The sequence below is a fragment of the Coturnix japonica genome, chromosome 8 (genome assembly GCF_054131305.1).
Source record: "Coturnix japonica strain WE chromosome 8, WE-NBRP24, whole genome shotgun sequence".
NCBI classification, from domain to species: Eukaryota; Metazoa; Chordata; class Aves; order Galliformes; family Phasianidae; genus Coturnix; species Coturnix japonica.
Window position 1 is genome coordinate 8,455,891 of NC_140670.1, and position 24,517 is coordinate 8,480,407.

At 37.0% G+C, this 24,517-nt stretch overlaps 1 protein-coding gene across 1 annotated transcript in view; it reads left to right on the top strand.

Annotated features, from left to right (window-relative positions):
• Positions 1-23,807, top strand: part of CABCOCO1 (ciliary associated calcium binding coiled-coil 1) — a 50,119-nt gene extending 26,312 nt beyond the window's left edge. Inside the window, 4 exon segments of the mRNA XM_015866234.3 lie at positions 20,763-20,879; positions 21,270-21,374; positions 21,376-21,411; positions 23,507-23,807. Of these exon segments, the coding sequence (XP_015721720.2) occupies positions 20,763-20,879; positions 21,270-21,374; positions 21,376-21,411; positions 23,507-23,686 (438 nt within the window). The 3' untranslated portion in view covers positions 23,687-23,807.
• The last annotated feature ends 710 nt before the right edge of the window (positions 23,808-24,517 follow it).

The window sequence follows — 24,517 nt, forward strand, 5'->3', positions numbered from 1 at the left end:
TTTGTTTTTTGTCATTTGAAACTGAAACAGGACTCATGGATAGGTTGTTAATGATGGGGGAGGGAGATGTTTTGACCTTCTGTTCCTCTTCTGCAGTGGGGCTGATGACCAGCTCCAGCTCACTGAGTTTCCCTGTTTCTTGTTCCACTGTTTTAGGAGATAGGTTTTAATGATATTTGTAATTTTCTTAACCTCATGTTTTATGGGTCTTCCACTGATCCACTGTTTTCTTAAAGAAACTAAGACCTCATTATGTACTTCCAGATACTGCACTCAGTAAAACAGCATTGGACAGGTAGACTACACTGTATGTCCTCAGGGCATCTTGGAAAGCCAGCAGCTGGAGTCTTTAGGAGTGTTTTACGATTAAGAGTATGATCTGCAGCATTTTGTGCTTTGACTTCCCATTGCATTGTTGGAAATTCAGTAGCCAAGTCATCTTGACTGTCCTCTTGACTAACTTAGAACAGCTCAGGAGGAATGCTTAACCGTTTTGTACCTGTTTTTTGCTTTTGCTTGCTTATAAAAATGGGCAGCGTCTCTAGCTGGCCTTAAGATGCTAAGGTGGTATTTCTATGAATTTACTGTTTTCTTATTTTATTTTTTTTTTCCTAACAAGTGGCACTTCTGATCTTTTTTATTTCTTCTATAGGAAGGTCTAACCATACTATTAAAACATCTTTCAGAAAATACTGTTACTACTTTCAGTACAGAGGGCATCTTGCAAGTATTGCATGCTAATGCTCTGTTTTCTTCAAGTTAGAATCCATGTACTTGGTAAAACTTTTACTGTAGCTCTGTACAGAAGTAGCAATATCTTCTTTGCAATTGCTCAGTAGTTTATTTTGACATTATATATCAGATTTGGCTCATGAAAACAGTCTAAGGCAATGGCATAGATTCTAAGTGATAAAGATGAATGTTGCATGCTTCATTTAGAGCAGGGCTTTCCAAATATGGTCTCAGAGTTGTGAAAACATCCTGTGCTTGAGAAAGCTTGAATTTTGACATGATCAGGGCTGTGGGGGAAGTTTCAGACACTAACAGACAGGAATTTGGGTTTATATCCTTTAGACTCACTGAATGTTGTGTGATGTGAATAAAGATACCTTGCAACCAAGTCTGTAAACTACATATATTGCTCTTGTTTTAATAAAATTGAGGAATGATAGGAGTGTTCCATAGAATTTATTATGGTTTGAATATCTGCCTAAGATCCTCTCAGAGTTTTTCTTTGTGTTCATTTTGTATTCATGGCATCCATTCATCATTTTCATCACTATCTGTTGTACATTTAGGACTCGTAATGATTTTCTTTTGTTCTAAGAAAGATGCTTTGCCAGCTTTTTGTGCTCTCCAGGAGTTAGGATGAAGCTAAAGACTTAGATTTGGAGAAATGTTAAATTACCTGTAACAACTGTATTTCAAATGAGTGCTTAAAGATTTTACCCTGACTTAAAGCTTGTTGCTGGAGACTTTTATCAATTTTAGCATTATTGTTATCCCTCTAGGCATAGGTTAAAAGCAACTAATAGCTAGAGGCTCGGTTGCTGACTTGTCTTTTTCTTTCTTTCTTCTTTTTTCTTTTCTTTAATTCCTACCAGTTTTGCACTGTGGTGAAGCCCATGGGATTTCTAAAAAAATCTTTATGTTTCTGTCTATTTTGGGAATGACCCCTTGAGTCTATTGATGAAGTGCAGTCATGTTTGTTTCTGTTTAATCAAATGTTGTTTGACAAATCAAGAAATTGTCAGGATAGAAGTAGAGGAGCAAATGTAGCTCACTTTGCCACTGCAAAGTTTTTATCTTTTGTCCCTCCCTGCTGTGCTTGCAAATTCAGCTCTCTGAATTACTGAATGTTAGAGTAATATCCTTCTGTTTGGAACCCTGGCATAGCAACGCACAAGAAAAATAAGAGAAGTTAAAAACAAGATTTCAGCCTTATCTCCCTGTTTCTTATCAGTTGCTAGTTTGACTTCAGTTCCTGCTGCTCTTATTCATACTGGGTTTATTGCAGCATATTTAATTGACTCTCTAACTGATCAGTCCTCAGTTAAGTGGGTAAATAATAAAAGAAAAAGGGTGCATAATCAAATTACTGTAAGTAATTGGTCAGTCCAGGCGTTACTGGAACTTTGCAATGAGCTGAAAAAACAGGGCTTTGGTATCAGCCAGTAAAAGCCAAGCCTTTAAAACTGACAAGGAAAACACATTGCTACAAAGGCACGCTTTCTGTGAATTTAAATTATTAATATAATATATATAATATTAAATATTAATTTAAATTACAAATTATTATGTATAATCAAAATCAGAGCAACTGAAAAACCATACAGCGTGGATAGAGTTTGTTAATTTTGGGTACAAACAACAGACATTAGTCAAGCTTACAAGTCTGACAGAGTAGGAGAATCTTAATATGTGACAAGTTCAAGATAAAATGAGAACTTGTCTTGTGGATTATTATTTTCTCTCATAGTGGAGGGAACATTGCAAACACTAATAAGGAAGAAACGGTATGCATTAGAATAAAATGTCAAAATCTGAGTTAAGGAAGCTTACTTAAGAATTAGGAAAGTTTAAAGACTGTACGTTAGGTGCTAGGATTTTTTTTGTGCTGATTTGCCAGTTTAATACAGCTGGCACTTCACAGACTAACACAGATTGGTCTTGTTGAGAATAAACAATCACAAGGACAACCAGCTTTCCTTCTTAGCACTTATCTGTTAGAATACAACCGAATTGAGATGCAAAAGTAATTGCTTAATCAGGTGCCAATAACTCCAGTGTATACAGAAACATAGAGATCAGCTTTTAAAATTGTTGTTTTCCCCTTTCTCTTCCTGCCAAAACTAACTAAGGAAGAATGGCTGAAGACTAAAAAAAGATAGCATGAATGTTATCTAAACTTTGGTCTGTGATGTTTAGTTGTATAAAAGGCCTTCTTTGTAGAATGTTATACATGCATCAAGTCCAGGAAGATCAATATAGCTGGGGAAATAAAGAAAGGTTCTCATTAAGAGTACCCAAGTTTTGCCCAGTGCTGCAATAAACAGTGGTGGTGCTGTGAAGGTATTGCAGCTTCATTTTTACCTGGGGGTCCCATTAACGGTTTAAAATCAGCCTCCAGTTAAGACCCAATTTACATCATTGAATTACAGGTTGTACAGAGACTCCAGTGTGATTATAACATTGATTTGAACTTAGTCTTCAAGGAACGGTAACTTCTAATCAGCAAAGACATTTTGAATGTGAAAAGTAAAGGAATTGTTGAGATGGAGAACTTTGGATAAATTCATCATGTGACACCTATGAGAAGGTTTTTAATGCCTATGCATCTTTAACTGCTCTCTGCTGTAAATTCTGAGTATGCTATTATGATTTACAATACCGTTTGTGTATCTTGAATTCACAGCACTCCAAGTGATTTCAGGGATCCTACTGGGATGGTATACAAAAAATGCACAATGTTATCCTAGTGTGTATTGATAGCAGAATTGGTGCTCAAGCTGTAGGTGATTAAATGGGAAAGCGTTCTTGCAAATTTGCAAGCGTCCCATCTTTACAGTTGTATAAAATATTGCAATGGCTTTGTGGTATGTGTATGTGTGAGCAGAGTAAAAAGTGCTGTATTAGTTCATCTTTATGGCTCATTCCTTAGCAAAGAGTTCATAATCAAAATGTTTTAACTGAATTTGCTTAGTATTTCAGTAGTAAATTAAGGAATTTACTTAGTTCTCAACATAAGAGAGGACTGCTACAGTATTTCTGCAATATAACAGGAATTATATTTGTTAATATACTTCAGAAGCATTTAAATTCTAATCACACAGACAAAAGGAAATTTCAAGTAATAGAAGTAAATGTAAATTGCACAACAGTAAAGACTTTCATACCTTTGAAAATATTTTAGTGCTGGCTTTTTTCCTCCTTGCTTTGATTATCCGTGATCACAACAGCAGAATTCTATTGCTGTTGCCATAATTTTGAAAGCATAACTGTGTTAATGTGAAATTTGCATATATAAGTACACTTGCCAACTTCTTTTCATTTTTTTCATTTCCTTTAAACTTCTATTCTGGGAGAGGCTGTTGATCAGTACATTGGCTGAAATAAAATGCAGCATCACTGTAGGAGAGAATGGAGTCATGCAGGCAACTTTTGCAGGGAAAAAAAAATGTAAGTTTTTACCAGAGGGAAGAAAATTACATTTCCATCTCTTAAAGCCAACCTCCTGGACTTCTGAGATCCCTTCATATGCTAGCCAGCATTTGTTAGCCATGTGCTCTCAAGCATATCTCACAAGCACTGTGCAAGACAGTATTTTTATGCAGTGTAAACTTTACCAGCTTTGCAAACAATGAACGTTATTACAATTACAAGCTAAGCATTATTTAGTCTGATACATGTAGCTCGGCGCCTCCTGCAAGCTGGGTTTTGGCTGATTGAAAACTACAGTATATGACATGAAGTGATCATGGACGGGAAGAATATTCTGTCCATGGAAGCATTTTCTTACCCAGCTTGATGCCCTCCAGCCATGAGCTTTCCACCTCTTTGGCATCAACTGCTATCGGTAAAACTGAGAACAGTGAATTTAGTGCCACTGTGACCAAAAATACAATTCCCAGATTTTTTCCATTGCTTCATTTAACCTATGTTCTTTTAGCCATATGCACAGAAGGAGAAAAGGGGATATGCTTTAACAGCTTGTCAAATAGTAAGCAATGCAAATTTTTAACTAGAAATCATGCTGTCAGTTGGAGGTAAACAATAAGGCCACATATATTTAATTTTTAATAAATTTTGAGTTATGCTGTTCCTTTAATTACATTAATCAGGCAGGCTCCTACACTGCAAGCCTTAGGGCTTGAAGTGCAATTTCAATACTTTGTAATAAATTTGCCTAACTTTGGAAATAGATGAAATGGCTTAATATTAAACATTTGCTTGATTTAAATTTTACTAACCCATGCACTATATAATTCATATTTTTTCCAGAGCTGCGTACTGCCACAGCAGAATGATCATAATAGAAATTGTAAGTGTTCCTTTTGCACACAGGTTTGGCTTATAGGATGGACAAGTAAAGGATCCAGGAGTGTCAAGGGAATGCTAAAGACCTACACAGCCTTTCACTTCAAGGTCATGGTTCAAGTACACATCATTAAAGACAGAAAGTTAGCCTCTGATTGGTCCTTCATATTGGACATGAAATTAGTTTGTCATTTGAGACAATGAGAGGGCACAACGACTTTAAAAACATGAAAAGAAGTACAGAAGTACTGCAGAGGTCCAAAATAGAGTAGGAAACAGGAGAAACAAAAATTACCAGACATCCTCCTTCCCTGATGTGAGATCCTAAAGGCCAAACTCATACTTCGATCTGGAAAGTTTAAAAAAGCTCTAGCCACCTTAAGTGGTCTCATAAAATGATAGTTTGGCTCAGGGGTGGGAGGGACCTTGAAGATCACCTAGGTCCAATCGCTGAAATGGGCTGGTTGCCACCCACCAGCTCAGTCTGCCCAGGTCCCCATCCAACCTGGCCTTGAATGCCTCCAGGGATGGTCCATCCACAGTTTTTCTGAGCAGCCTGTGCCAGCATAAGTCTCATTTGATTTCATAAGCTTGGTTGAGTTGACCTAGGTTAATACTGGGTCAGGAGTGATTCTAGGAAAATCCAGGTAGAAAATTGTTTGATAATGAAGTAACTAATTAACCTGGTTTGATGATGCTAGGGCACTACTCCACAGGCTTTGAAAGAATATCCAAAACTGATATCCTGACCTCCAGCATATAAAGCACAAAACAGAAAACTGTGAGCAATGGTGTCCTCCTGAGTGCCTTCCAAATTAGTAATTGCAGCCTGCCAATGTTAATTCCTCAACAGATTTAATCAAATGAGGTACTCTTGCATTTGATCAGTTGTGTGGAGTTATTGCTCTTTGAGACTTCTTTAAAGAAGTGATTGCTTTTCAGAGATGTGTTCCCTTTATATAAGACTCTAAGAAGATTAGATGTGTCAAGAGGAAGGAGTGTGTGTTACATGGTGGTGATTTTTATTAGCCATTTCATATTTAGTTGTCAAAACGAAGTAAATTACTTCTGTATTGTAAAAAAAGCATCATTTTTCACTTTCATTTTGTTCAGCAATTCCACAGCTGCCTTTTCTCTTCCTTTTGTCCCAGTCATTGTTGTTGTAGTTTGGTTTGCAATCAAGGCTGAGATTGGACCTAGAATGCACAAAAAAAAATGAACAAATTTTGAAAGTGTGACATAAGTACTTTTTATTAATAAGCACTCTTTAAAAACAGTTTTCCCATAAGAAAGGAGAAAGTGAGGAAAATCAGAAAGAAACTCTGCTTCTAAAGAAATGGAGATACAAAGGAGTTTATGGATAAAATACAGGTATAAGCAATCCAGCTTTGATTTTTTCTTTCTTTTGCCCTTTAGCCCTGTTATTAAGTCACAGGTTTTTTGTGGGGTTTTTTGTTTGTTTTTCTTTTTTTCTTTTATCTTTTTTTTTTTCTAATATATATGTGTGTGTGTGTTTGTATACTGATAATATTCAGTCATTTTATTTTTAACATGGGTTTTACTTTTTATTCTCAACACCTGTCTGGAGCAGAAAGCATATTTTTGAAGAACTCTTGTCTGAGCCATTGAATTAATCTACAAGTCTGTATTAGCAGTAGTTAATTTGTAGGTGGTTTTACTGAACTGTAATGGGGAAATGCCACAAGAAGATTTGGTAATAAAATTTTATGAATTACGTTATGCTGTAAATAAGTACATGATGTTTAATGAAAGGAGCTCTGGAACTTTACTCAATTTTCAATGCAATTACCTTAGCCTGTGTTTGTTTTTATGACAAAAGTGTAGTTCAAAGTATTTCACTGAACAAGCAAGTTGCCTTTTTGAGTTTATATGTCAGAAGCTTATTTATAAGAAAGAATACATTTCAAGCTCTACTTATTCACACATTTCAAAAAACTACTATTTCCTGTCATGAAAGATGACATCTAAATTCACATCATAACTTTATATTTTGTAGTGACAATTTAAGAGATACTCAGGATCAAAAAATAAAGGAATTGGAGGTCAAAAATAATATACTTTTGCTGTAGTCCAAGGGGAAATGTGTATAGTAAATGTCAATGCCCTTCCTGAAAGGAATCATTGTAATTAATTCCTTACTTTGCACCTTGCGTTCTTCTTCTCCAAATTCAAATACAAAACTCTCTTGATGTAAAAACCAATTAGGTTTTCAAAATTGTTTTCATTTCTGTAGGAAAATGGCATATGGCTTCAAGTCATTTTGAAAGTATTCTTCCGTCACAAGTCATTGCAGTCTGCACTGTTTGGTTGGAGGGTTTTTAGAGTTAGGGGGAAAAAAAGAAAAAAGAAAACAAAAAAAAGGATCCAACAAAACTTTCACATTTCAAAATATTATTGCATCAGCTTTATTGCAAAGAACTGAAATTGTTCAAATGACCTCAGTAAAACAATTTGGACTACAATTCCCGGAATGCTCATGAAGCTGACATGCCTGCATGTTCCTAAAAAGTCATAATCCATCATTCTGATGCTAGATCGATGGATTATGACTTTGTGATGTCAAGATCTGTGAATTAAGGCTTTTTTGAGTACAGCCTGCTATCCAATTATTGCCCCTATTCATATATTATAAATCATTATTCCTTCACCAGGTAGTCAGCAGTTTCTATTTCCTAGTATTTCAGAGCCTTCTTTTTTTAGCCATTGTTGCACTCCCATTGAGCAATCAAAAATGGAGAGTGCTGACCTGAAAAATAAAGCTTCTATCACAGCAAATTGTGGAGGGAACAATATTCATTTCTAATTCTTGTAGTTTCTATTGAAATAAAGGGAATTAGAATAGATTGAAACAAATCCCATCTTCTTCCATCACAAATGAGCAACATGATAAACTGGCACAAAAGTTGTTGGTGTGTATTGACTTCATTTTTAAGCGCTCATGCCTGAGTTTCACACAAATGATGTTTGTTTTTCCGATAAGTTGCAGGTTTTTTTTTAATATGAAGACAGATCAGCTTCTCATTTAAAGCTGAAATTTGCCAGCATGCTACTTTAAGTGATTGTGTCTATTAGGCACTGTTAAACTGAATTTCCTTTGAATGAATTATTTATAGAGTAATAAACTTGCTTCAAATGCAACGAAGTATATGATAAGAGCAGAAAATGCTTTACTGTAACCAGTTTAGGTGCGTCAAATCAAAACGCACTTTAAAAAACAACTTTATTAAAAGATATTCAGAAAAAGAAGAGCTATTTTAGAACCTATCATGCACCCAGAGAAGTCATTAAATGAAATGTAATCATGCCGTGTTGGAGAGTTATCTCAAAAGATTTCTCCAGCTAAGGGAATTTAGGTTTAGTCTATATGTGGATGGGGGGAAAAAAAAAGTCAATAGTATGATCTTGTTGGTTTTTATTTCATTTTGCTCTACTGATGGTTCTTCATTAGAATGCAGTTTTCACTCTAGGTGGCTGTGCATAAAATACGTCCAGTCAGTAAACTGCTAGCTGAGTTGTTGTCAAAAAGGATGGTAATCGATGGAAGGGAGGTTGGTATAATGACTGTGGTAGAATTAGTCTTTTAATAACTACTTGTTCTAGTCATCTGTCTGTCAGATGAGAGCTGTCACAGCACTGTCTTACGCCTCAGTTTCACCTTTATTTAAACAATCACATGGATTCCAAAATCTGTCTCCCAAGGACGATTTCAATGGCACTTTTCTGAAAAACAGCTCTGCCTATCCTTTGTTGCCTGTTGCTACTCAGTCTGTTTTGCAAGTTGAGAGTGATATCTGAAACTGCATGAGAAAGTTAATGTAGTATTTTGCCTGTCTTGCTATCCAGGAGCCAAGGTAATGCTTTAATATGCTGTAGTTTAGTTCTTCTTAAAGATGTTGTCTTGGCATTTTTATCTCATTCCTTGTTATTTATTTATGGAGCTCTGGATGTTAATGGCATCCGTGCTCTCATGAACTTTTTCCTCTTCTCTCTTTTACATTTTCAAAATGTGCTCAGTAAGTCTTCTGGGCTGCTGAGGAGTGTAGGAAATACTTGTTAGTTTGCTGGGAGAATGCAGAAATCAAAAGGCTTCGGTGCTTTTCTTGTTTTAGATGATTTCCAATGTGACACAGCCTTAGAGCCCAGTTCTACTGGTGGAATTCCAGCAAAGCTCCTTCTGTCTTCAACGGAAGTAGACTCCAACCCGTTTTTGAATTTCCTGTTGAGTGCAGTTGCCCACTAGGTGGAGACATAATATGTCGTACATCAGCGGATATGCAGATGGTAATCAAATCCACCAGCTGCTGCCTGCTCTTCCTGGGCACCTTGCCAATTCACTGGCAGTACGTTGACTGGGAAGCAGACAGTGACACACTTTGATCGAAAAGCTTGTATGGTGATTTTTTTTTGTTGTAATATTATTGTTTAAAAAAATAAATGATAAAAGAGATCAAGATGTGTATCTTGATCAAAGTGTATTGCTGTCTGCTTCCCCATCAGCAGCTTCTAATTTATAGAAATCAGATTGTGTGTAAAGCAGTCAGCAAAGGTTTGAGGTCTTTCTTCTTCTCGCTGCCAGGAGATGCTGACAAGTGAGAAAATTAAAATCAGCGGAGGTGGGGAGAGAACTGGTAAAACACGGGTTGAAATATAATTATTTTAAATCAACAATTTTAATAATTTTAAGGCTTAAAAAATCCACTTGAAGTGTTTCAATTGGCTGTTGGCTGTCACTTGTGTTACAAGAACACTGTGGAGTCTTTCAATGATGTAGGATGTTGCTTTGAGACTAATTTACAATTTAGACAAATATTTCTGCAAAACTAGTTGTTATCAAATAAAAATAACCTGTCTGTGGTTTTGGGGCCAAGTTTTTTAAAAGTATCTCCTTTTATTTAGCTTTATTTCTTCCACATGGAGCTGTGCATCCAGCAAGATTTATTAGGGTGTATGAATGATTTAATGAATACCTGCAAAGAGCACTTAAACCAGTCAATGTTTAAATATGGAAACAGAGTGTGCAGAATCAGAGGACTAAGACTGAAATTTGTCTATAATGTTGGACAAGAAGGGTGTTGGGGTTTTTTTTTGGTTGTTGTTGTGTTCTTTGTTTCTTTTCTTAAAGTCATGTTAATGATTCCTGCTTGAAAGGCCATTTGTTGTGATTATGTTTTTTGCGCTTTTTTTTTCTTTCTTTCGCCCTAGCCCTTCCAAACAACAATTAGCGATTACAGACAAGTATGTATACACACAAAGATGGATTCTGTCAGCTGTTGAAAGTATTATGGTGCGTAAGTAAATATTTCTGGCCAACATAAAACCACTAACCTGGGAGCAATGGTGAGAGCTGTGTTACATTCTGCCAAATGTAAAAATAAAAATAATCATATAGAAGGAGGAGATAGGATACATGACATTTTGCCTAGGTGGAACAAGTGATTAGCAGAGGGAAGCAGTACGATATGGATAAAGAAGTGAAGAGGGACCATATCCAGAAGCCTTCAATAGTGCTATCTTTGCTGTGATCTTTGGGTTACGAATTCTTTTGGAAAAGCTAGTTAAAATCTTGGTTAGGTAAGAATAGGCACTGGTGGAGGCCATGCTGGACTTTCAGCTGCTTCATGGCAATTGGGGATGAAAAGAAATTCAAAATTGGAATAATGAATGTTCAGCATTGGATTCTGCTCCCAGAGTGGTAACAGTGGATCCATTTGTCCACTCTGGCCCTGCCCTGTGCACTGAATAAGTTTCTGCACATTAAGTGTGTCTCTCTTACACAGGACCAGTTTAGTTCCATGTCTCTATATACCCCCTTATCTCTACTGCCAGCTGAGTTTTGCCAGCTTTTAGTGATTTTTCCACCCTCTTCAACTTTTGTGCTTGGCAGTCCAGGCACGTGGTGTTCCTGATGTTCCTTCTGAGGTCAGACCAAATGAGGGCTCCTGCAGAGTGGGCACTATCAACTATCTGGATAGAGCTGTATGTTCTTAGGAGAAGGTGCTGCTGTTTGGCGTTGGTTGCCTTTGAGTACTTACAGTGCTGCTGTGATACTTAGGAAAGCTGACAGGGAAAAGGTGTGGCTAGGATGAATAAATAAATAAATCCCTTTGACATCATTGCATCATTTCCTTTTCCACATTAAAATATGACCATCACAGATGTATCATCCTTGACTCAGGCACACAGTGTTTAGACTTTGCGATCACAGTTTTTGCACCTATTCTTGTAGAACACAGTAAATACAGGGGATGAGGGAAAAACACATAGAGTGTAGCTGAACCCAGTACCCTTCATATTCATGTATGGGCCCACTTGGAAATTCTTGCAGTTTTTTCAATACCGTGGTAATGCTAACAAGAAAGATAATTCAAGCTCATTTACAATGTTAAACTGGTGTAATTAAGGATATTACTAAAGCAAAGTGTGATTGGTGTAAATGAACCTTTTTTCCCCTTACATAACTGTAGGCAGCACTCTTACTCAGGTGAACCTTAAACTTTTCAGAGTGTTTGACATATAACTGATACAGAAATGTTGGAATTTGGTAGTTGGAATGATATGAATGTTAGGTAGCGTGTAAGTATGCCAGTAACAAATTCTTTGACTTGTATTTGCTTAGAAATCCATGTAGGTCAACAAATAGTGCTGAAAAACATTTAAATGTCACATTCTCTGTAAGTGAGTCAAGAATTTCAGTTCAGTGTTAATTCAAAGTTCTAAATGTTTCCATGCAATCCTGGCTTGCGTTAAAATTCTGTATGCTTGTGGAAATCCCCTTTGAGCAAATCTCTGATTTATATTGGGCTTGTTACCTTTGTTTGCGGTAATTTTCTAGAAGATGAAGTAAAATCAGAGTTTATAAGGAATAAGGAGCTATATGAGTGGTGTGCATTTTGTTCTTTGGAGAGAAATTATTTTGCTTAAACAAATGTTGAAATGTCTACATTTGATTATATGATTTGCTATGAGCTTCCTAACAAGTCAAAGCAGAATGAGATTTATATGCTTTCTCACTAGAAACTATTTCATGCCCCAACAGAAATGACTCCTTTTCTCAGAAACTTTCCAAGTCAAAGTGGGAGGAGATAGATTGTAAGGAGATGCTACCTACTCAAAAACAACCTCACATTATCCAAGGTGTGGTTGGCTTTGGCAGCTAACCAAGGGGAAACGTAATAGTTTTCATATCACCCACCAAGCCAAGCTATGCTGAAATAAAAGCTCTGTTTAACTCTTGTGTTGACTGGGCTAACCCTGCCCATATTCAAAGCTGCGTTTTCAGTTAATATGAATGACAATATTATGTATAAGATAGAGTTAAAACTAACCCCAACTTTCAAGCTGAGATCCAGTATAAACAGAGTTATGAGAATGTGCTGCAATAAAGGGAGCCTGTTTACAATGGAGTATGAAATTTAAGTATGGTATAAGGAAGTAATGATATGTTTTGACTAAAAGACTATGGCTAGAATACTTCAGATTCAAGTTATGTAGAAATGCAGTTGTAACACTGATAGCTTTGATGTGTTTTCGTGTGTACTGATGAAATATTCTGGTGTTACAATAGGCTACTTTCACACAGAGGTAACAGAAAGCTGCCTAACCCTGAAATTCAAAAGAAAAATTGGCTTACTTCTGCACTCCCAAATTGGAAAACGTATGTTAATAACTTAATTTGGATGATAAAAACATGAAAAATAAGTCCTTAAAATACTGTCTAGTCAATTTTCTGATAAAGTAAATTTGTTTTCCCATTTGTGATTAAAATGACCTACAGTAAGATTTTTTTTTTTAACTAGGTGTTAATTAAAAATATGGAAATGGATTTGAAAAACATTGCAGTTCACAGTGGAAGAATTACCATAACTGATTTGTTCTCACAGTCCTGCCTGTTTTGAGATGTTTTTAAGATGTCTAAGTTACCGGTTCTTTTTCTGCATGATTGTTTCCAAAGCAAAATGTGATTCCAATAAAAACAGTAATTGAATTTACAGTCCACAGGACAAATTGTTGTTTTAACAGAAACTTGCACATTCAGGCGAAGACTTCATGGTTTAGATCTGATAATAAACAAAACAACCTCTCCATTTTATGTGACTGTTTGTCCTAAAAAGTTTTCTAATGTAGTATATATTTTTTTAAAATCTATATTCTAGTTTTTAAATTATATAAGCAATTTTTTTTTTTTTTACTGTTAGCTTGGAATCAATATTGTTTAGGTAACATTTTTTTAATACAACCTTTTAGATGTTAGAGCAGCTTTTTCTGTATGATCAGCTCAGAGTCAGTCGATACAGAGGAGCCTATTCACAGCAGCGCGCCCGATGTCGGGGAGGAGGTTAGGGAGAGCTGACTTTGTCCTTTGGTGTGAGGGTGCAGAGCATGGGGCACTTGTGTTGTCCCAAACATGTCCTTTATGGAGCCAATGCCGTTTGCAGAGGGATGTTTAGGAAGAGAGGGCTGTACAGAACAGCAGTGGATAAAGGCAGGAGGTTGGATCTCTGTCCAACTTGAGGCAATATTGGTCTACACTTTGCTGTATCAATAGCAGAAAAATATTCTGCTGCTGCCAGGCTTTCTCAGTAGGAGCTCCCAATCACTTCTGAAACCTTTCTGTTGCTTTTAAGGTTTCTTCAAGTTCCAATGGGAGGTGTGTCAGAGAGATGCAGTCATGCTGGAGGCTGGCATATCTACATCAGTATTTTGGGGCATTCTTAGAGCTGACCGAAAGCACAGTGGAACTGTAAGAGCTGGTGAGATAGTGCTGCATGTAGGAAATAACACTCAGAAAAAAAACAGACCAGTTTCTGACCCACAGCTGCCTGACTTTTGCCATAGACACTTAGGACTGAAGCTGCAGTGCTGTTGGTTCCTGCTGAGTTCCTACAGCCCTCCATTCAGTAGGAAAGTAGCCACTGTCACACTGCCCAGCTCTGGGCAAACGGTGAGGAGCCCAGTTTTGCTGTATTGCCAGTGGGAGATGCAACAAGCTCCCCTTGCTGCAGTTCAAGGCAGGTGTATTAAGCAATTATTAGGCTTTTAATCTATCTTAGTGTCTCTGACTTTCCTTCAGGAGATGCAGTCTTCTCAGTGCTGATGATGGGGGTTGATAAAGAACCTAGAGAGGGTGTGAGGTATACCGTTTCTCTAAATGTTTTAATTCCTCTAAACCACTTTGTTGCCAAAGGCAAATAGGCTTTGATTATGAGACTGCAGCAAGTCTTTATAAAATGTCTGAAACCTCCTCCCAGAAGGAGATATACAGTCATGGTATCAAAATGCACCTGGCCAAATGTGCTTTCACGTTTTTATTACATTTTCAGTATTCAAGTCAGACCTTTCCTGATTAAATGATTTGGAAAAAGGGGTGTGTGACAAGGAAATGTGAATCTCTGGCTTAATAAGTTGTGGGCAACCATACACCCTGTGTATGCTAGTTGTGGATTGCATTCAAAAGAATGTGCTTTTACCATTTTCTAAAGTGTTCGTGTGACCAGTTAGAAAGCAAACAAACAAAAAAACCAAAACCCAACAAGAACTTCCCCCCCCCACATTTATTTTTCTGATATTTGTACTGTGGTTACTGAGGAAAATGCTCTTGATATACATACATGTGTGTATGCATGTATATATATATATATATATATATATATATATAATTATTTTATTAAGGCTTTAGGTCTCCCCTGAATAAAGCAATACAGCCACATTGTGAGCTGGCTGCAGTTTCCTTGTTGGGTGCTCATGAAGTGGAAAGGTGGGGCTGGCACTGTTGAAGAGTCCTGGTGTAAGTACAAACTTTAGTCCTCTTTCAGGGACTAAAGGAAATCCTCCATACTTTCTCAAAATCTGTATGCGCTGCTTTCAAAGGGCTTTGTTAACCTCAGGCACTTAAAATGGTGAGCAAGATTTCCAAAAATCAGGGGACTTGCTTAAAAATAATTGTTCTTTGTTTCCTTTTGCTTACAGTCTAGTTTGTGAGCTTTCAAGATTTATGTTTTTCATCTTTCCTCTGCAACCGTAAAAGCTAGACACGAACTTTATTTTTAAATGAAAGTTGAGATTCTCTTGTAATCCCTTGACTCTAGGAGATTTGGCAACGCTAAACACAATCTGAATTTAGAGTGACCATTCCAAGGTGAATCATTTAGAGATGTGCTCTTAGTCTGAAAGCCAAGTGGGGGATTTAAGTTTTTTTTTTTTGTCTCTTATTTTGTCTTTCTAAATAATCTGCAAATTGGCAGTAATAATTGGAAGCTTAGTGAAAGCAGAAGTATATGATTCCAGCTCAGTAACATCAGGTTTTTTATGTGTGTTTGTTGTTGTTTTTTCTGGGACGTGAGGATATTCTTACAGAATGTAGTTATTAAGGGCATTCTGCATTAAGGTGTCTCTAGGGAGAGGGGGGCTTTGGTTGTTGTTGTCGAAGCACCCCTTTCTACTCAGTCAAGCATTACAGTTGGCAGCAGATCTTGGAGCAGCAAGAATATCCTTGTTGTTGCCCTCATACAGTTACTGAAAACAGTAAGAGGATATGTAAAAGCTTCAACTCTGATGAAAAATATTTATAACTATGACAGTGTGCTTCCTTACAATTATTTATGGGCAAAATGTAGAAAAGGAGGAACACAAGCTATAAATAATATTCCGTATGTAAACATAATGGCAGCAGCAAATTCCTTTTATTTAAAAATTAATATTGATGTTCATTAATATAAATTACCACATTTCAGATGGCTCTGATGTCCTTGAGGCCAGATGTCACCGACTGATTTACAGCTTCCTGGGGGGAGGCGTAGATCCTGTTTTGTCAATGTAGGCACCGAATTGCTTCACATAGCTATTTTGAACTAGATTAATTGCTGATGTATTGTCAGCAAAGTTGATTCACATCTCAGCTCAGAAATATGGAAAACTTTCTTTAAAATGTATTAACTTGAATTCTGAAATACAGGAAAAAGAGCATAAAGAATACCTTTGACTTACTGAACTTTCATTTCACTTAAGGAACAGTGGTTAGAAAACTCCTGCCTAGGAACATGCACATGGACTTTCCATGTACATCATTGGCAACTGAGGAACATTCTTCAGAGGCCAAGTTTAGTCCCTCCTTAATCTTAACGCAGCTTTAAACATTAATACAAATGTGTGCAGTGAAGGCATTCAGAAGCCAGTTCTGCCACCTTAGTCACACTGCATGGATCATATATCTGGATTAAGTTTCTGCATGCCTCATAACATCCCTCAGTCCTTTGCATCTTGTACATAGTATTGTTACAAAACAGGACAGCAAATGTATTTGAAGAGCTGTCAGCAGCCTCCCAGAAACCTTGCCAGTGAGAACACTGTTGGGCGATGCCTTAGGAGGCTTGTAGAGTGGATTCAGTGTGTTTGCATATGTTGGAAGGCTAAAGAGAGGAAAAAACTTGGTTTGAATAAGGATCCGGCAGTGCTTCTCTGACCATTAGTTATTCATTCGATTTTAACCACGTGAAATACAGGCACCTAACAAACCATATCTTGTAAATGCCTTTTATTCCAGCAAGTGAAATTCAGAAGATTGGTGGGTAAGCAGCTGGGCATGCTTAGCATGAATGGCAAAGTAATGTCAACTCTATATTAAATATTTTGTTTCATAACAAATATCACATACGAAAAATCTGTGCAGGTCTCCGAAAGCGTGAGGCCCTGTGACATCCAGTCAGAAACTACACAGATGATATGAATATGGAGAATAACACACAAACACATTTTTAAATGCATCTGTCATCCAAAGAAAATCAAATCCATATCCCACCGAAGGACATTGAAAGGCTTTAGAAACGGTCCATGCTGAACTTGGAATATTTTTTCCAATCCTTATAAATAATTATTTTCTTATGTTTGGTAAGATTAGCTACAGAGAATTTGTGTTAAGTCTCTGTGGACAGGGGTATGGAATTTCAGATTATACCGAGCTGAAAAGGTGGTTTAAAAATGTCTCTGTGATACAAAAGCCTTGTATCAAAGAAGCAAATATGCCACCACCCCCATCTCTTTTCTCATTTAAGAAATAAATAAGCATACACTGTAAATTGTAATTTTCAGCAAGTATGTGAGCAAATCCATACTGACCTTGACCTCAGCTTTGCTAATTTTCAAACTCTGACATTTATTCCCTGAGTAGATTGGTTCCCTTCGTGCCACATGCATAAATACTGCAAACCTTTCCAATGTCTCGAATTAGAGTGTAAGTAAATAGCTGGTTTTAATCTACATAATATTTTGAGAGCAGACGTTCTGTGCTATGACTATTAAGATATACCCGGCAGCCATTTGTATAATACTAAAACCTCTTACATATATTATTAAAAGTAATGCTATCAGCCAGGGCTTGTTTTATGCCACAGAAACTTAAATAATAAAATACAGCGTGGATAAAATCTGCAATAATAGTAACTTAAGCAAAATTAATTCAAGTAACAGATAACATCTGGGGGAAAATGTAATGGTATATTGGTAAGTTATGCAAAGCTAATTTTATAATAACTACCACATCTGTGGAACTCATTTATTAGAATGCTTTACCAATCTTCTTTCCTGCCATTACCCTGTTTCAGAAATGTTCCTGTATGCAATTTTACTCGTTTCTCTGCCTACATTTGTAACAAGGTAATTTGCTAGCTCTCAGCAAAGAGAAAAGTCTGCAGGCTTATGTACTGCACAGCACAACACTGGGCTACTTTGGCCTTTTTAGTGCAAACTTTTCCTAGAAAGAATTCTGGGAAAGTATGTGGGTGTAAGTGCAGAGCCGTGTTTGAAATCAGACTGCAGCCTTCAGCTGGGACTGGGTGGGAAAGTAAGGGCAGCACTGAGCGATGATTCCCACATGAACCTCTCTGAGGCCGGAGCAGCCTCCAGCCTGTGTTAGCTGGGCTGGTTTGAAGGGCCTTCTGGCGCCCAAGATATAGGTACTGTGCACCTGATACTGCATTTAACTCCTGCTCCTCTGATCCCTTTCAGAGCGTCCTTTTCTCTGCAGCTGCCACCGATGTGTCCCCTCCATTTGTGCGCTGCTTCACTGTCTCTTTCTGCCTGAGTTCTCTTGCAATGTGCCTGACAATATTGCCAATTAATCTGAAGGCGTTATCATCTTGCCAAACTGTTTCTCACAATTCAATAGTTATATTGATTCAAAAGGACACTCTGAGTAATACATCTTTGTCATAGTGAATAATGCTCAGATAATGACAAATCTTCAGGAATTAAAAAATTGGAGTATGAATTTTTTAATGTAGGTCAGTGGAAGTAATTTGCCACAGATTTACTTAGACTTCAAAAATTAGCAACATTTTTTTTAAGGGCTGGCTTTAACTGTGTAAAACTTAGTGTGTCTCCCTCCTGGTTTTTAAATGGATTTGACTACAGCGCCATTGGTGCTATTAAACACAAGATTTTGTTCAAAGGAAATACAAAGACTTAATTGTATTTTTTAAAGGAAACTATTGCATCAGAAGGATTCATTTAAATACGTTGGTTGGCTTCAGGCTCTCACCGCAATTCATTTGTTCAGATTTTCCCCTGGACTTGTTAAGGACACAATGTATAGGAGGAACAATGCGGAATGGCATTTTTAGGTCACTATATTTTGGCTGTAAAATGTACTACTGCTCATAAACTTATTACTAAACAGAATATTTCATATTCTGCATTGCAGTTTCAGAGACTTCTGAGAAACTTTTGGCTGAATATTGAGACTATTATGGCTCATTAAAGAGCCTAGTTCTGCTGTAATTTAGTTATTTCTTAATGATCCAAGGGTTATTATTAGACACAGAACAGATGAGTAAAGAATGGCTCTCTTCAAAGGGATGCACTGAAGTAAGAATATTGTTCTAAAACTGCATCTCTGAAAATCCTGCCCATACTACAAAAATGTATTTGAATAGCTAGGAACTGGTTTTAAAAACCTCACCTAGTTGTTCTTTTCTTTTTTGTTTGCTTTTTTTGAGACCAAAGTGAATAAACTGAAAATGATTGGATCTAAATAGAGAAAATAGTAGAGGTGAACAGTTAGCTAAATGACCAAAAGAGGTAGTTATAAGGGAGCAGAAACTACTTGTGAATTCTCTTCCAATTTAGCAAATATTTTTGTGTGAGAAAATACAGGGTGAGAAATCAGAGAGTACTGCAATTGCTAAACCAAAAGAGCTCTGCTTTTAAAAAGCATTGGAATTTGAAAACAAAGCTTCTGGTTCAGTCTAGAAAGAACAGCATTCAGTTCAGCAAAGGGTTTTTCCATTTTGATGAGAAAACCTAAACTTTCTATTTCCTTTGTCAGTATTTAGACTCTAGCAGAGTGCTGTAAAATTTTAGGTCACAGGTGTTACTGGAAAGGATTGTTGGTCTCTATAAAATCTTGTCTTTTTCATCACTTAAGTTCTTCCTTCCTTCTGGGTTCTTAGAAACCTGGGATAGCTGTGCCTTTTTTGGGCTAGCTGATACATGGCAGGGAATCTTGAAGATAATGGCAGTGTCCAAAATCACCTCTGAAATGCTTTTAGGACTGTGAAATAAGTATTGAAGGCAATAAATTAAACCGATGAGGTCATCACTGTTTCTTTTTTTTTTTTTTTCTTTTTTTTTTCTTCTCTTTTTTTCTTTTATTTTGTCATAAAAATTACAGAATCTTTCATATATTTTAGCATGTGTAACCATAGCAGGTAACTGTAAATGAGCCAAACATCAATCTAGCTGTGATTTCTGAGGTATGAGGAAATTTAATTTATGGGAGCTGCAATTACCCTGATGTGAATTAATGCAGCTGACTTGCACCATGCAAGCAAAATCCTGTTTTGTAATAGCTGACTCAGAACTGGAACATCTGCCTGGTATTCTCAGTGGGCACTTCCCTTTGCAGAGGCCCAAAGCATACCATTAGTATACTATTTCTTAGTCATTGAAAACTGCCTTCTGTCACCCTGATTGACACGTCACACATTAAAAGAAAAAAATAAAAATAAAAAACAGAAACACAAAACCTCAGCCCTTTAGAGGACTCGAGGCAGCATTCTACATCACTTGAGAGCCTGAATGAGGATGAAGGACAAGTACTGCATCCAGGTACTCCAGGAGAGAAAATGCCCTTTTCTTATCTGAGCATTCCTGGAGCAGCAGTTCACACAGCAGCAGAATACCAGTGAGGTGTTCCCTTGAGCACAGGAATGAGAAATGGGAGCAAGTTGATCTAGCAACAAAAATTGGACCGTCAGTGATTCTTAAATTACAGTCACATATTAAAATATTTGATGCAGTGTCACTACAACTTTACTGCAGCATACTCTTGTCACTGAATGTCTGGAGGGTTTTTTCTGAAGGTCAGAAGGGTTTTTGATTCCAAAAAGCAACAAGATCCCTGTTCATAAGTGAAATTTGCATTGTGAAGGCTGCAAATTATCAAAGCACTGTGTTTTCTAAATGTAATTATCCATATGAGTAAGAAGCTGTAGTGTTATGAAATTACGAAAATCATATGTTCTTTCCAAGTGTTATAAACAGGTTCTCTTGAGATGCAGCTAGAAATTAAAGTTGATCTATAATCATTTTTTGTATGCTTTCCAGTTCATAGCACCTGGAGAGTAACACACACACACAAAAAGATATTATTTTTGCAATTTGCCAAGCAATAAGTAAACTTTTGTTTATTTATTTTTTATATATTCTGGCAGTATATGGTTGAACTTGCCCCACGTGCAGTTACCTCCTTCCCTGCTCCACCTGAGGAAGGTGTATCTTCAGATTTCTATGCATCACTCTTAGCATTACCAGCAGATATGGAACGTAAGGTACGGAGTTTTGTTCCCTTTTTTCTTTTTTCCCCCAGCTATTATTCTGTGAATCTCCTACCACGATTCTTCCCTTTGGTGCCCAGCACTATTTTCTCCAGAATGCATTCACTTCTAAAATAAGTGCTTGAATGAAATTGCTTTTTATTACATTAACAAGTCAGCAGAGGAGCACGTTTATTTGAGTCAGCACCTCTGGGCTCTCACCCCATGCAGCTTCATAACCTCAGCATCTGCCTGGCCTGGGCGGTGAAATAGTGATGCTGGCTGTCAGTAAAGTTCTCAAAAGCAGGTTTTGTATATTGTTGCATGTCTTTGAGCTGACTCTGGTCCTGTAGAAAATGAGAGGATGTTCTAACTCATGTATTTCTTATGGTTGGTTATTGCTAGGGATCTGAACCAGGAAGTTTCCTTGGAGAGCCCAGCCCAAAGGCAGAGTCCTTCGAGGCAGGCGCTGTGGCTGGTTTCAGTCACGAAGATCAGAAGCCCACAGTCCTTCCAAATCCCAAATGAAATTATTGGCAACCTTGAGGTACTATTGCTAAAAAAGCTTTTCGCTAATTCTATGGTAATTAGCTAGCTCAGCTTTAATGAATATAAACTGTATTCATGCTAAAGCTGGCAAAAAGCACATCCATATGCCATAAGAATGTGAATTAGCCTCTATAAATAGCTCCTAGTTTAGTCAGCTTACATGTGATAAGATAAAAAATATTCAGTAATATAACAACATGTATCTTCAGCATCACCATGTGTTAAGAAACATGGGCCAAATCCTGCTCTGGGAGATGTCAATGATAAAATTCCTTTTCCAGAGTTCAGGATCAGCTGCTGGGATGGAGCATATGCAATATGTACTTAATATGTAAGTGGTTAGATGCATCTGTGTTACACATCCAGCAATCTGTATAAGAAGTAACACACTCCTGCCATTCTAGACCTCAGTTGGTTGGTGCATGTTGAAGAACAGTCTCAATGGAATGGATCAGGTTCCAGTATGTGGTTTGCAGACTTTGAGGAGTCTGTGACTTTCTTCTTTAGGGTTCATGAAAGGCAAGTAAGCTATTGTCAGTGGGCTTAAATTGTGGTAGGGTAACCTACTTTTCTGTATGGAGGCCTGTAAATTGAAACTTCTGTAAAGCCAGCAGAGGTAGACCATTGTTATTTTGTAAACTGCTCCCTCCAGCATATGAAATTACTGAAAGTAAACCAACTAGAATGTGGCAGACCATGGAAATGTTATGTGTGTTTATTTCAGCTACCAGGTGACATTAAAGATTTTAAACTTCATGTGTATTTACAGTTTTAGATAGAGTACAATGAACTGTATTAAAAATAAGCTGTATTAAAAATATAATATTATCTGGACATAGTGCTTACATGGATTTATATGGATTATATATGAACTGGGAATATCAGTAGGAACAACGATACCATCATTAGATCTGCCTACTTGATTTCACATTCACCTTCAGTGTGTCTTTATAAATGACAGAGAACCTAGCCAGTGTTGTATTATTCCTGTCCTAAGAACAAACGAAATGTGTGATTTTCATCTGACCTTAATTTCATTAACATCTCTGCTAAGAGCTTTTCTTCTTTACAATACCTGCAGAAATTAGATAAATGCATTCAAAAGTAATAGCAGAGATTTCCAGGATGTGCAAGCCAAAACATTCCTAGCGTGGCAAGTTACTGCAAGCTTTTCTGGGACAAATCCATTTACTGTATCAAAATCATATGAAACACATTGGGAATGTATCTCTAGACTCAGGATCAGATTCTGTGTAGTATTTAAAGGACCTCTGAGCCATTTCCAGTTGTGTCAACAACTTTCACAGTTCTTGGAAGGACTATCTCATTTCACTCCCATTTCTCTTGTCTCTTTGCAGTGATGTATACTGAGACTGAAAAATACACATAAATTCCCCATAAAACTCCAATACTTGTGGTCTTTGTTCTAGTAATCCCATATTTCTAAATGCTATCAAATCAAGGACGGCTACACTTTATCATTTTATCCCTAAAAAGTCTTAGAACCTTTCTACCTTCCCCCGCAAACATTGCACTGCAAATTAAGCACTTAGGATCTATGGCAGTCTGGACTTCCAGAATATGATACACATTCATAATTGTGTTGTAATTAAGAAAAACAAGCAGCAACACCGGAATGTGTTTTTTATTGTTCATTTTCAGTAATGCTTTCTAATTCCAGCAGTTTCAATAAAATGTATTACACTAGAGAACAAACATCTGCAGCAAAGGAAAACAGTGGAAACAACCAAATCCCAAAGCAATTTTTCTGATTTGGTGTTTATTGGTAAGGGCTGTCTGAGAATGCAGGCAAATTAGTCTATCTCCCAAGACATGGGTGTGTGAGAAATGGCTGTCCCAGATCGCTTCCTGTGCATGGCACACATACCATACTTTGGGGTGGCACATAGTAGTACGATAAAGTGTTATCACATAAGTACAGGCTGAAACACTGTTACGTCTGTAGAACACGAGGGTGGGTAGGATAATGTCAGTCTTACTGCACCGCACTGTGTCAAAACCACAAAGACAATGTGCAGCCAAAGATAGCTCCCGCGTAATCACTTTTTTTTTTCTTCTGATTTTCTTTACAGGCAGACTTAAGAGAAAGGCAGCAAATGCAAGAAGCTAAAACTTTGTGGACAGAACAATTAAAAGATCTTAACAAGCCAATTGAGAAAGGTGATGTTTTTTTCGGAAACAGAGGTTTGGTGAGTGATGCGTCAAACATCATCACTTTGGTGCACAGGATGCTTCACTTAACTGTTATCTAGAAATAGTTTGTTTCAGTTCCTCAAATTTACTCTGTTCTGCCAGTGTTGTTGTTGAGCTTAGACTTAAGTGGGAGGCTGTAAACAGAAGAATATGTGATTCAAGCATGTTGAATTTCAGTTTATTTCTGAAGGGAAGTCTTAATTTAAGAGAAAAAAAAATATCTCACTGGTTTCATTTTCTTTCTTTCTTCCAGTTGTGAAATATTTAACAGTTTCTGCTTTTTCAGGATACTTGGCTAGCAGGAGAATACACACAGAGAAAACATCATTTGAGGTATTGCAGATACAAAAAGGAGAGAATTTAATTGACGTGTAACTAAACACTTTCCACTATGGTTATTCATCAGCAATATTTTTAATTTCATTTTAAATTACTTCCTAAGCTTTCAAACTCATTTAATATTTCATTATTTTTTGTTACTTGCACTACAGTAAAGTTGTGTAAAAGAGGAGCTGGCATTTTTACAGTTGTCCCACAAAGGCTGCCTTTTGATTTCCTTGGAATGTTTTCTGGAATGCATGTAACCTTTCATCTTAGAATGCATTTCCCACCCCTCTGTATGCTAACATGCTTCCAGACTTTCTCAGACACAGAAATGCTTTAAACACAAGAGGAATCTCACTGTAGCGTAAATGATATAAGTAGAACTGCTTTAATGTCTATGTTTCAAAATCACAGACTCTATAAAAATGTTATGTTACAAAACTCCGTGCCCCAGAAAGCATGCTGAATGCAAATCATGCTCTCACGTGGGAAGACTGGCCCACATGTCTAATGGAATATCTGAGAAATAGAATGTTGCATTAGTTATAATTTTATATTTGTTTCTC